The sequence below is a fragment of the Geotrypetes seraphini genome, chromosome 14 (assembly GCF_902459505.1).
Source record: "Geotrypetes seraphini chromosome 14, aGeoSer1.1, whole genome shotgun sequence".
Taxonomy (NCBI): Eukaryota; Metazoa; Chordata; class Amphibia; order Gymnophiona; family Dermophiidae; genus Geotrypetes; species Geotrypetes seraphini.
The window spans coordinates 17436292-17450826 of record NC_047097.1 but is presented as its reverse complement, the minus strand read 5'-3'; the positions used below and the strand labels follow the sequence as shown (position 1 = coordinate 17450826).

Here is a 14535-nt window from a genome sequence, read left to right as displayed (position 1 = left end):
CTGGGACTCACCTTCGAGGAATTGGGAAGCCGCTACCTGTCTGCGCCTGTCAGCCTGTGCAACTTCTGTAACGAAAACCCCCGTCCTCCCTGCCTTGTCCCAGCGCGCCTAGCAGCGAACCACTTGTAGGGCTTACCAAGTTTCTAAAGCCTTATCCCACCAAACTGAGGTTAACGTTTTTACTTGCTGGGGTCATTAAAAAAAGCTCTTTTGAGAAAGGGCTGCAGTAGGAAAAGACTGTCAGATGCGAAGAATATGTGGTTTCAATTCTTTGTGTCCTGAAAAGGGGGGAGAAAGCCAAAGATCCGGGTTATCTTTTTAACAACTTCAAGCAAGGGCTTTAAATGTTAACTCGGGGAATATTATCTATAGTCACACTATTCGTTTTCCCGATTTGGGATGTTAGTGGCAAACCTTCAATTTTGCAAGTCTTTACAAATGAAATAGTTTGTCTCGCATAGAATAACATTTGACTGATAGCCGTAGGAGACTAGAGAGAGAGCTGGAAATGAAATTATTAGATCCTCAGTCAGCATAGGTTCTGTCTCATATTTCCATTTAGTTTGCTTCCCTCCTTTTTAATTAATTGCAGTACTCGGACCCTGTTATATTTACAACTTCCATGTCCTCACTGTTATGTACAGTATTACAAAATTTCAAGCAGCAGAGTCGCACCTGCAGAAAATGGAAAATTTTGTGAGCTGATACCACATTGTCTCTGCAAACTATGTACAATATCTAATAAGAACAGCTGTCAGAAAACTTAAAAAAAGGTTTTTCTTGCTTATCACATCTGTGGATCCTTTGTTCTCTTGTGGTTGTTTTGTTATTTTATTTGGGTGGGGGGGGGGGGGTGTCACCATTGCTTTACTGTTACAACCCTTTCCAAAAACTTCTTGTTGGTAACTTGAAGATGTCAAGTGCAACATAATGTACTATGATTCCATAATCTAATCTAGAACTTTATAATTTAAAAAAAACATTCCTCCTTTTGTAATGTAATGAAGCAGTAGTATTCGTATATTGTAGCTAGTGAACAGATTTACAGAACTGCTTGTTGATTTTCTGTGTGTTAGGATCCATAGGCTGTGTGGGAAACATCAGATTTGTTGGATTATGATAAGAATACCTGCAAACCTGCTTTTGCACTGCACTAGGATGGGTATTTGTGAGCTTTGCAAACTCTATTTAATCAAAAAGTGCCATTCTAGTCTTTTTATCACTATGCCCTTCTCTGTACCTTTTCTAGTTCTGTTGTGTATTTAAGATGAGTCCTGTGTGCAGTTCTAGTTGCAACAATGTGTGGTAGTATTCTCTGTTCTTTTGCATATATTTACTTATTTGGATTTATTAATTACCTTTATGAAGAGATTCACCCAAAGCAAGTACAATTCAACATGAAACTTAAAATTTTATTAACAGCACAACAGTAGTAAAGAGACTAGCAAATTAAAAATAGGACTACCATGAAATAGTTAAAAAAAATATACTTATCAGCACTGAAATTCAAATAGAGATTTTAATGCACATAAGAATAGCCTTACTGGGTCAGCCCAGTAGCCCGTTCTTACGGTGGCCGATCCAGGTCACTAGTAGCTGGCCAAAACCCAAAGAGTAGCAACGTTCCATGCTACTGATCCAGGGCAGGCAGAGGCTCCCCCCATGTCTTTCTCAATAACAGACTATGGACTTTTCCTCCTGGAATTTGTCTAAACCTTTCTTAAAATCAGCTATGCTATCCACTTTTACTACAATCGCTGCAATGTTCTCCCTAGCGCGTTTTAGCTAGGCAGAGCGCTAGCTTATTTAGCAAATAAAATATTTTTAATACATTGTTAATTATTACCTGCATCTTTACCTAAACTGTTTTGCCCTAGCTCTCTTATGATCTTTATCTGCTACTTTTTTATTTTGTTGTAGTGTAAGGCTCAGTAACACCTCTCCATAACTTATGTGGAAGTGTGGATCGCATCTATTTCATATCCTCAGTGAGACCTCAGGAAGGAACCTAGTGATCAAAACATTATTAGAGGTGTTGTAGAGTCGTTTCTTGGATGACTGGATGAGCTATATTTATCTTTTTTTTAGTTATTTAAATTCATGCAGAAATAAATGGCTAGTTTGAACCTAATGACTTCATTAACACATTTCCCTTTTTTAAACCTCTATACCATTTGAAAGAGGGCAAATATCTAATTATTCACTTCTAGAATTGGATATTTCTTAAATTTAATAAAAATATTCTGGCACAAGTGTCAAACCTTAAAAAAGGAAGTAAAGACTATACTGTTCAAGAAATCCCTGAAAAAGACCTAACACAAGTCTCCTTCTTTCCCCCCACTAATTCCCCAACCCCTGAAACAACCTACTCTCTTTATTTTCCCTGAAAATGACCAGATATCTTTTATAATCCACCTTCTATAACTCTTTTGTAATCTGCCTTGAACCGCGAGCTAATGGCGGAATAGAAATCCCTAATGTCATGTAATATTGAACACTGGAAAATAATTAATAATAATTAACTAATAAAAATAGTACAAATTTAATTTTCCCCACCACCAAATCCCTCCCCCCCCCCCCCCCCCCCCGGCTACTTTTTCATGCCACCCGGCTGGAAAAAATTTCTAGCGAGAACACTGAAGTTTTACGACAACTTGCGCAAAGATATATTTCTAAACTCAAGGTGGAACCTTATTAGCTTTAATGTTTTGATTCGCAAGTATTTCTATGACTTGATTGGGAGATTTATGGATGAAAGCTGGCTTGTTAGCTGATCTCTTTGTTGCATTAAAAAAAAAACAACAACACTTTTCTGCCAAGTTTTGTTACACCACAGTTAGAGATCTGTGCTCTTGAACAAAGGCCACCATTGGGCAGTAGGAGCAAAACAATATGAGAGAAAATAAGGTCTAGTTTATGACAATTTATTCAAATGATTGCAAAATCTTGGAATTTTTTTGTGAAATAAATGATGGGATGTTTTTAATTATATAAATAGCAAATTATAATACTCTATACCCCGGATTCTATATAGATCATTCCAAGTTGGGCGCCAAAGGCAGATCTCACATGCAAATTAACTAACGAGGCATCAACAATTAATCATTGATATTCACCGGCATCAATTTAGGTTTGCATACACAGACTTTTAAATGAAATACTACTAAGCACGGACTTGGATTCTGGATGCTTTTAAATTCTAAAAGTAATATAAAAATGAGAAGAGTTCTTCTGGCCTGGTACACAATAAGAATTCATAGGGTCTAGAAGGGTAATTGTTTCTGAGATCCTTTGCTCCTTTATTATTAATTATGAACATTTTTATTTTGAGATAAATTTAGGCAAAGGATTATACAACGTATTGTTGGCAGCAAGATCTTACCTTTGCTATCCCTTGTTGTGCTGTGTGTTAAAAATCAAGCAAATTTAAAGCAAACAAAACAAAAAATATACAGTAAAAAACAAACAAACCCTCAATTCTGAGAAACCTTTTATATTTAAAAATATTTAGAATCAGAACAGCACACCAGCTCCTTTAGAAAAATACAGTAAAATATTTTATTTAAAACCCTCAAGAACCCTTTTCTTGGCAAAAGCCATTCAAGATGGTATATATCAATTTTAAATGTTAAACAATATCATACAATATCAACAGAACAGAAAGAATGTTAAATGGACACCAACTGGCCCATCCAATCTGTCTAGTTAAGTCTGAGAACCAAGAAAAAAGATAGAATACGTGTTACATTAAGTATTTATGTTCATATACCCAAAATGATGAGTTGGTGTCTTCTATATTGGCTCTCTGACTTAACTGGGCAGACTAGATGGGTCAGTTGGTATCAATTTAATACTGTCTGCTCTGTTGACAATCCTGTAGTTTGTAAGTTATAGCCAAGTTCTATGGTAAGCTAAAGACCTGAGTCTGATCCAAGGTAAATGTGGAACCTTGGATATACCAGCTTGTTTGAAGTAGAGGTCTGCATGGGAACGGGGATCCCTCCAAAGTCAACGGGATTCCCATGGGGACCCCTCCCAGGCCCACAGGGACCCTTCCAAGGCCAACAGAACTCCCACGGGGATGGAACCGGGGTTCCCATTCCGAGGCCTACCTGTCAATCTAGTTGAAATTTTCAAGATAAAAACAGTCCGGGTCCGGCACCGTGGTGGGAACAGCCATATTGAGCTCAGCACATAGGTGCTCAGTGTGTCTATGTGCTGAGCTCACTGCGTTGCTGCTGATTGGTCGGGCAGTGTCACGTGCAGGGAAGGAAGTCAGTGCCCCATAAAAAAAACACTCCCTTGGCATAGTCTTTCCACATCCTACTCTTTCCTCCCCAAAATTCCTCACTGCAACCTGAAGGTAACCGGGATTATAGGGCCCAGTGGGTTCAAATTTTAGACCAAGTTGGCAAAACACAAGGGAGACACAAGTAAGAAGCACCATTTTACTTTAGTTTATAGTTCAAAATTGTATTAAATGCAACTCTACGTTTCAGAAACATATGAACATCATTAGTTGCAACAAAACATATTTTACTCCACTCACCCTCCCTTCCTTCCTCCCCACCATCCCTTAAATTCATCAATGTTATCCATTCAACTACCGAATCCCATCTTTCAATTTGAAACATTATAAACTTATTCAATAACATGCTGTGCCCCCTGGGATGTAACTTTTGTATATATGGATCTCAGACTTTCAAAAATAATGTCTTTCTTTTCTGTGTCCCTCTGGTGCCTCTCACCTCCCAGCTTGCCATTTAACTCTGCCAGTGCAAGAAAGCAGGGGGAGGGGTCAATGGTGGTCAAGCTTTGCAAAATACATTTAGATGCACATATCTTGCGACACAACAGCCATTGTCCCCTGTTCATTCATCCATACGCTTCAGATACATCATGCACTAGCTGAGCTGCTGCCACACACTGAGTCAATGAGCTCAAAAGAACTAACATGTAATCCACTATGAATTTTAGGACAGTTCCAGAAAACAGTGCCCATTGCACACTCATTGCCCATTTGTCCACATTTAATACATATAGGGGTTTGAATGCCCCCACTATAAAACAATTGTTTCTTGGTGAAATAGGCTCGTAATAGAACTCGGTAGTAGCTTTCCCTCAGCCAACAAGCATTCTGGACTGGATTCTGTATATGACGCTTGGTCTCAGCAGCTGCCCAAGGGGCTTTTGAGATTTACACACGGGCGTCCTATACAGAATCACGTCCGTCCTAACAGACAGACATCTAACCCCGCCTAACTACCCCGATTCTCTAACCAGCATCCATGTCAAAGGCGCCATTTAGAGAATCGCATTGCCGCTGAGCTGGTTGCAGCAACGGAATCTCCCTGCCACAATCAATTGAGAGGCAGCAGCAGGGAACCCCTGAACCCCACCCCCACTCCCTCCGCAAGTTGGCCGGCAAGAAGGATGCCCACTCCCTTCCGCTGCCACCCCCAAACTCCCCCACACACTGTCCATGGCAGGAGGGAAGCCCACTCCCTCCTGTCGGAACCCCCGGCAGGAGGGATGCCCACTCTCTCCTGCCGCCACCACCCCCAAAACAATCCCACTAGGAATTGTTTTTCTTAAAATTCCCATACAAGTGTATAATCAACATACAGGAAAAATAATTTATATTTTGGGATCCCACTCAACTTCAGCAATTGTTAAGTTATCGTGAACAAGAAATAGATAAAGGAAAATAATTTATATTTTGGGATCCCACTCAACTTCAGCAATTGTTAAGTTATCGTGAACAAGAAATAGATAAAGGAAAATAATTTAAGTAGCTGGTTTATGCTGAGAGTAAGAGAAACAGAGCACTAGAGATTACCATTAACTTAGGATATTTCCGAGTTTTATATTTTCCTTTTGCCCTGATTGTAAATTAAGGTAGTTCCTCCAATTAATGTGGGCTAGAAAGAATTCTTTGAGATATTGTTTATTTTTCTTTGTATGGACTGTATCTTTATTCTTTACTGTTCTGTAAGAATTGTATGAATAAAAATTTTGAAAATGAAAAAAAAAAAAAAAAGCTTATTAGACAAATCATGTCTCAGAGAAAGTTATTTGCTGGACAACCCAGGGTTTGAGGTGCTCTTTCTATACCGATTTCAGGCATGGGCCCTTCTAGTCCACGTGCCTGCCTTAAAATGTCTCCTCAAATATCACTGAATACTTGCCTCACATCTTTTAGGCATTCTCCTCCGGTACTCCCTGAATTCTTAAAATTACACTGCCAGGTGCTCTTCTCGCCGTCTTCAAGTTTCTCCCATAACTCAGCTTCACTTTTACGCAACACCTCCAACTCCTGTTGTGCATCTACCAGGTCCTCTGTTACTCCTGTCCAAGCGTTCCTCCACTTCATCCTGGCAGCAAGTGAGCTTTGTCATTTCTTGTTTTAAATCTGCTACTATTTGCCTTATGTCATACGAGTCTCACTGACTGCATCTCTGATTTGAGGTCCAGTAACAGCACCGAGTTCAGCCCATCTCCACTGGGCATTCCTATATCCTCGGAGGCAGTCCCCAACGTACTCAATGTCTCTATGGTCACCGCCATCTTGCTTACATGCGGCGAACTAGTGCTCTTCTCTTTTTGCAGTCCCATTTTACCTCCGGTGAAGTGACAGGTGTCTAATTTGTACCGTGTGGACATTGCTGTATCTATTTACGGTAAGAGAACGGTCTCTATGAGGAAAGTGACTTTTGTTGGGCGTTTTGTCAATTATTTAGTGCAGCCTCAACGGAGATTCTCTTATATGCGACCTACCACTGCAATGACATCACTTCCATGTCATAAGTATGTTTGTTTAGTTGGTTTATGCCTAATTATTTAAAATGTTTGTCTCCCAGCTATTTTTTAATCACTATGTGCAACGCTTTGTACCTTTGGATAAGTGTTTAATCAAAATTTAAATAAACTATGAAACTATTTAGTTTAATTTGATATGTGGCTGTTTGTCATGAATATCAAAAGTGGTTTACAAAAAAATATTTGAGAGAGAAATCATCAGAAATAAAAATCAGACAGGCTGGATGGACAGGTGAAGGAGTAGCCTAATGGTTAGTGCAGTAGTCTGAGAACCAGGGAAACTGGGTTCAACTCCCACTATAGCTCCTGGGCAAGTCACTTTATCCTCCATTGCCACAGATAAAAAAATAAGTACTTTATAATAAGTAAACCGAATGTAACCACAGAAAGGACCCCATACCTTGCCCCTTTCCAAAGGTAGAAGCTAAAAGTTTCCAATCCATCATGAAGGAAACAGGAAACACTGAGGCTGAAATATAGGATAAGCAATTACCAAGACAATTTCTCTAGTGGTCTGAGGTTCATCTGCTGCTGTAGGCATTTGAGAATAGCCAGCTCCTAACACCAGAGCTAAATCTGAGGTAGGTTATTTCAGCCTAAAAGGCAAAGAAGCAACATTCACTACAGAAGAGTTTCCCAAGTGATCCTGGAATACTCCCTTGACAGTCAGGTTTTCAGGATATCCATGATGAATTTGTATGAAAGATCTGCATACACTAGGGCAGTGGTCTTAATCTCGCGGCCCGCCAGATACTATTTTGAGGCCCTCCGTATGTTTATCATAATCATAAAAGTAAAATCAAACAGTTTCTTAATCATATGTCTCTTTAGCTATAAATTACAATATTATTATTAAGACTTAGCCAAAAAGGAAATATTTACCTCATGCAAAATTGTCATTTCTTTAATAAGACATTAACTATTTTTTCTGAGGCCCTCCAAGTACCTACAAATCCAAAATGTGGCTCTGCAAAGGGTTTGAGTTCGAGACCACTGCAATAGAGGTAGTTTATGCAAATTAATCTCAGGAGTTACTCCAGAACCGACATGAGCACACATTGTGTAGTACAGTGTTTCCTAATGATTTCAGTGGATGAAGACTGCTCAGAGAATGTAAGAGAGTAGGCAGGATTGATGGGATCAGTAGATCCAAGAAATACTTTGGAAGAGCAAGATGCAGTAGGCCACCTGGTTTACATCCTGCCAGTAAGGAAGGGAAAAGGAAAAAGAAAAAAGGATTAAGCATGCATCCTAGGGCAGTTGCTCCAAGTCATCCTACCTTAAAAAAGGCCCTGCCTAATGTCAGCAACCCAGATGGTTGGGGGGGGGGGTGGGGGGACGCAACTTCCATGACCTACAGCAGGGGTGTCAAAGTCCCTCCTCGAGGGCCGCAATCCTGTCAGATTTTCCCCAACGAATATGCAGGAGATGTATTAGCATACAATGAAAGCAAATAGATCTCATGCATATTCATTGAGGAAAAGCTGACTGGATTGCAGCCCTCGAGGAGGGACTTTGACACCCCTGACCTACAGTGTTATTAGCTAATGCTTCTTTTATGACAGTCAGGTTTTGGGGATTGCCACAATGAATATACACGAAAAGGGGTGTCCACTATATGCAAATGTCTGTCATGCATATTCACTGCAGTAATTTAGAAAACCTTACTGGTTAGATGTGCCTCCAGGAAAGGATTGAAAAGCACTGCCTTACAGGATATGGGAAACAATGCTACCCTTTGAAGCAGATGGGGGTATGCTCATGTCAACCTGCAGATGGGCAGAATTGGCCTTTATCTGCCATCATGTTTCTACATAGCTCCAATAAATTCTCCATGTTTATGAATCTTTTGCATTTCAATAAATATTTGAAAACGAAAATGTACTCTTTTCAGTTAGACTCCAGTTTAACAAGCTGCAAGTGACATCCACATGAAAGGCTGGGTTTGCAAGGCACAACAAGCACTAGTCCAGGGATCTCAAAGTCCCTCCCTCGAGGGCCGCAATCCAGTCGGGTTTTCAGGATTTCCCCAGTGAATATGCATTGAAAGCAGTGCATGCACACAGATCTCATGCATATTCATTGGGGAAATCCTGAAAACACGACTGGATTGGGGCCCTCGAGGAGGGACTTTGAGACCCCTGCAAGTCTACCTTCCTAGCCATAACACCTCCCCGGAAAGGAAGAGGCTGCTCTGATAAATGCCTGATAAATGCCACATTGCCCTAAGGCGGCTAATCTGGACCAAGCAGCACTCTGCAGAGAAACGAGGTGGCTCAACTCCCCCCCCCCCTCTACCGCAGGGTCAGCTCCTCCTTCCGCGTGCCGGTGACAGGCAGGCGCGTACGCTACTCCCTCCTCCCCCCCCCCCTCCTCGGCGGTCTCACGCGCGCCCTCCATCCTCGCTCGTTCCCCATCCCTCAAGCCCAGTTCAAACCGTACCGGCAGCGCAGAGGCGCTAGCTTACCATTCTCTTCACCATTCAGACTCCGGAAGAGCTCCTCCGAGGCTATTAGCCATCTATCGGGGATGTCCACAGAGAGACCAACGGAGCAAGCCCGGTTAAACGTTTGCCAAATTAGCTCCGCTCCAGCACCAGCGGAAGGTGAGTTTTTCATAATTGTGCGACTCCAGACTGGCGAGGAATGACGAGCAGACGGGAGCAGGTCACGTGGGAAGGACGCTGTACGTGCGCGCACGCCTCTCTGTGACGTGCATCGCGTCCCGGCGATTGGGTAGTGCTGCGACGTTTACATGCTTGTCCGCAGGGCTGGGCGTGAAGCGTGCTGACAGGCGTGAATTTTGTTGACACATTTTTCAGCGAAATACAAAAGCAGAAACTTTGCAGCAAAACAAATTGAGTTAGCAAAGCAAAAGAAACAATAATACAAAACATGAACGCTTCCGTCTACTCAAGATGAATTAAGAAGGGGAAGGAAAGGAGGAAGGGAAAGGGGGGAAGGAAACGAAAGAAGAACGAAAGGGGGGGGGAAAGAGAAGTAAAAGAAGAGGAGATCCCTCAGAGGCCAAAGAGAGAAGAAAGAAAGAAACATGACACTCATAAATGAAAAAAATTTGCATGATTATAAAGAATGCAAATAAGTCTCAAAAATGGCCCATTTCTGGACAGCTTTATTGTTCAGAGGTAAGGAAGTGGAAATCTGTGTTGTAAGAGCACTGATTGCCACCAAAAGTGGACATTTAACAAGTCAGAAGATTTCCAATTAGATAGGACTAATCTCAGAGCAATTATTAGAAGGCACATCGAGATTCAGGCAGGGATCTTAAGATTAATGCCACACTGATGTGGACTGATCTATGTGGATTGAAAAAGAAATAGAATAGCACATCCTCTACAGCAGGGTGCCCAAAAGGTTTATCGTGATCGACCAGTAGATCGCAAAGGCAATGCGAGTCGATCGTGGAGCCCATCCTGGGAGCCACGATAGACTCGCATTGCCTTTGCATTCTGTTCTCCCTGCTTTCCCGACACCAGGCCAGGCGCGTACAAGCTCTGGGCCCACAGCCTTCCCACCCCAACGTCAATTCTGACAGTGGAGAGGAAGTTCCGGGCCAACCAATCACCGCCTGGCTGGCCCAGAACTTCCTCTCTGACCTCAGAATTGATGTCAGGGTGGGAAGACTGTGGGCCCAGCGCTGTACGCACACACCTGGCCTGGTGTTGGAGAAGCAGGGAGAAATCGGCAGAGGTGGAGGGGAGGGGGGGGGCAGGGAGAGAGAAAGACAGACAGAAAGAAAGGGCGGGCAGGGAGAGAGAAAGAAAGGGTGGCAGGAAGACAGAGTGGCAGGAAGACAGAAAGAGGGAGGGGGGAAATTTGGGGTTGGATAGTATTGTCTTATACTGAAGAGTACCAGTATGGCTGTTTATGTTTTGGGGTGGAGATTTGGCTATCTGGTGTATTGGTTGTATTGTTTTGTGCTGTATTTTGCCATTGTGAAAATTCAATAAAACTTGTTAAAATAATTTTTTAAAAAAAAGGGCAGTGTGAAAGAAAGACAGGGGGGCAGGGAGAGTGAAAGGAATTTAGAAAGAAAGAAAGAAGAGGGGAGGGCAGGGGAGAGAGGAAGAAAAAGTTGGACTCATGGAAGGACAGAGAGAGATGTTGATTGGGGAATGGAATGAGGTCTGGAGTAGAGGAAGCATGCAGGAGGCAGAAAGAAAGAAATACTGGATTTACAGTCAGAAGAAGGAAGTGCAACCAGAGACTCATGAAATCACCAGACAGCAAAGGTAGGAAAAATTATTTTAAATTTAGTGATCCAAGTGTGTCCGAATTTATATCTGCTGTCTATATTTTGCATTATGGCCCCTTTACTAAACCGCGATAGCAGTTTTTAGTGCAGGAAGCCTATGAGCATCAGGAGCAGCGCGGAGCATTCAGCGCAGCTCACTGCGCTAAAAACTGTTATTGTGGTTTAGTAAAAGGGGAGGGGGTATATTTGTCTAGTTTTGTATACACTTCTCTCTCTGTATTCGCAGTTTCGATTATTCATGGTATTTAGCTTGCTGGCTCCTCCCCCCAAATTACATCAGTAAAAGGAGCCCTTAAAGTCATCTGTCTTTGTAAAAAAAAAGAATATAAATGATAACTAACATTTTTGCTGCGTACAGTGTGCTTTGTGTTTTATAAAATTTTATTGTTGGTAGATCATTTTGACTTGGTCCTTTTAAAAGTAGCTCGCAAGCCAAGAAAGCGTGGGCACCCCTGCTCTACAGGATGTCTTTTCTAGAGGGCCTTTTAAATTATTAGGATGGTACAGAATATCCATCATAAAGAAATAGTAGCATAGACTAAAAACACAAATTTTTTCAAGCTGCTTTTAAATATTGAAACCCTGTCTTTTCCTTTTGATAAGCTCTAGAAGACAAAATGATGTATTGTTAATCCACTGTGTGAAATGCATCCTCTTTGGCTGAGGTGCCCCAAATATTTTATTTTTCCTATTCCAAGTTTAACAAAATTTACCCCACTCCTTTACAAAGTGGTGTTAGCGTTTTTAGCACCGGCCATGACGGTAAAAACTCCGACGCTGTGACTAGAGAATGACACGGGGACAGATTTGTCCAAGTCCTCGCGAGTTTTGTCACTGTCCCTGCCCTTGCCCCAATCCTCTAAGCTCTGCTTTAACTTCACAAGCCTTGAACACATGATTTTAAAGTGTTTGAGGCTTGCGCAGATGAAGAAAGAGCTTGCAGGAATTGGCAGGGACAGGAAAAGAACTTACTGAGATGGGACAGGAAAATGAGTTCCTGCAGGGATGGGGAAAAATTTGTCCCGTGTCATTCTCTAGCTCCAATGCTAAAAACGTTAGCTCTGCTTTGTAAAGGAGGGGATTAGTTTGTTTTTAATTGTGCTATGCAAATACAATCCACTGTAATGATTAATATAGAGCTATTGGTTTTAAAAAGTATTTCTCTGTAACTTCATCAAGTGTCCCCTATTCTATGTAATTTTTGACAAAGTGAAAAATCGATCCACTTGTACCTATTCTACTTCACTCAGTATTTTGTAGAATTCAATCATAATTATCTCCCCTCAGCCATCTCTTTTCCAGACTGAAGAGCCCTAACCTTTTTAGTCTTTCTTCATACGAGAGGAGTTCCATCTCCTTCATTATCTTGCTCACTCTTCTTTGAACCATTTCTAGTGCCGCTATACCTTTCTTGAGATAAGGAGACCAGAATTGAACACAATACTCCAGGTGAGGTTGCACTACGGAGCGATACAGGGGCGTTATAACATTCCTAGGGGTCCTTTTATCAAGCCGCGCTAGTGGGGTTAGCGCCTCAGACATTTCATCATGCGCTAACCCCTGCGGCCGTCTAAAAAACTAACGCCTGCTCAATGCAGGCATTAGCGGCTAGCGCAGCAGGCGGTTTAACGCGCGGTACTACACGCGTTAAACCCCTACCGCAGCTTGATAAAAGGACCCCATTGTCTTGTTAACCATCCTTTTTAAAAATAATTCCTAGTATCCTGTTTGCTTTTTTGGCCACCGCCACCACCACACATTGGGCAGAAGGTTTCATCATATTGTCTACGATGACACCCAGATCCTTTTCTTGGGCGCTAATCCCCAAGGTGGACCCTAGCATCCGGTAACTGTGATTCAGGTTATTCTTCCCAATCACTTTGCATTTGTCCACATTCAATTTCATCTGCCACTTGGGCGCCCAGTCTTCCAATTTCCTAAGGTCCGCCTGCAATTTTTCACAATCCACATGTGTTTTAACAACTTTGAACAGTTTAGTGTCATCTGCAAATTTAATCACCTCACTCATCGTTCCAATTTCCAGATCATATATAAATAAGTTAAATAGCACCGGTTCCAGTACAGACAGACCCCTGCGGCACTCCACTGTTTACTCTCCTCCATTGAGAAAAATGGCTATTTAACCCTACCTTCTGTTTTCTATCCGATAACCAATTCCTTATCCACAACTAAACTTTGCCACCTATCCCATGTCACTTTAATTTTCTCAGGAGCCTCTTATGAGGAACTTTATCAAAAGCTTTCTGAAAATCTAGATATACTACATCAACCGGCTCACCTTTATCCACATGTTTATTCACACCTTCAAAGAAGTCAAGCAAATTGGTGAGGCAAGATCACCCTCGGCTGAACACATCCTGACCCTGTCTCATTACAAAATCTGTATAAACCAGAGCAGTTCTACACACTGACAAACCAAGAATCATATTTTTTAAAGTAATATATTACTGCTACTATTATTTTTCTTACCCTTTCCTTCAATTTTATTGCCTTCCATTTGACAATTGGTATTCTTTCATCTCAGATTTAGATTTATTGTCTATTGTTCACTGCTTTGTTATCTCTATAGGAAATATGGTATATTAAATTGTAATAAATGATAAATCATAAATGCAACTCAGGGCTTCTTTTATCAAACCGCGCTAGCGGTTTAACGCATGTAATAGCAAGTGTTAAACTGCCGGCCGCAGTAGCCGCTAACGCCTGCCTTGAGCAGGCGGTAGTTTTTTGGCCAGCGCGGGGGTTTAGCGCGTGATTAAAAGTAATGGAAGCTTTTTCTGGGTTAAAGAACAAGCCATATTGGTAAAACTGGTAGTCATTACACCAGACCAGGGGTTAGCAACCTGCAGCTTGCGAGCCACATGTGGCTCTCTGATTATGTTGCTGCGGCCCTTCTCAGAATGACCCTTGCATTCAACCCGTTCGTGGAGCTGCTATCACCCCTGCCAATTATTTACCTCCTGCGTTGAGCTCCCGTGGTCACTGTATCTCCCGCACTTGCTTCAACGGGTTAGCGGCAGCGATTTCTACAGTGGCCTGCCGCTCACCTGGATGCCTCTCCTCTGCTGTGTCACGTCCTCTGTCAGAACTTCCTGTTTCTGCCCAGGTGGGACGTGACAGAGGAGAGGCTTCCGGGTTAGCAGCAGGCAGCTATAGGAATCGCCGCCGACCCATTGAAGCAAGAAACAGCATAATATTTGTGAGTGGGATTGGGGTTGGAGGGGAAGAAAATATATTGCAGGAGGGATGAGAGTGGTGAGAAATGGACTTGCTGCCTTCACAAGTGGAACTAGAAAATCTAGAAAGAGAAAAGGTGAGTTTAGCCATGAATCACAGATGGACAAAACTGTCCAACTGTCAAAAGGAGGACCAACTGTTTTTCAAAAATGGAACGGCCTTCCAGACTATTATTGTCAACTC

General features: G+C 42.0%; 1 protein-coding gene across 1 annotated transcript in view; it reads right to left on the bottom strand.

The window, feature by feature from the left end:
- Positions 1-9509, bottom strand: part of TRPM7 (transient receptor potential cation channel subfamily M member 7) — a 190791-nt gene extending 181282 nt beyond the window's left edge. The window contains exon 1 of the mRNA XM_033919897.1: positions 9287-9509. Within this exon, the coding sequence (XP_033775788.1) occupies positions 9287-9301 (15 nt within the window). The 5' untranslated portion in view covers positions 9302-9509. The remainder of the gene's footprint in view (positions 1-9286) is intronic.
- Positions 9510-14535: the final 5026 nt, after the last annotated feature.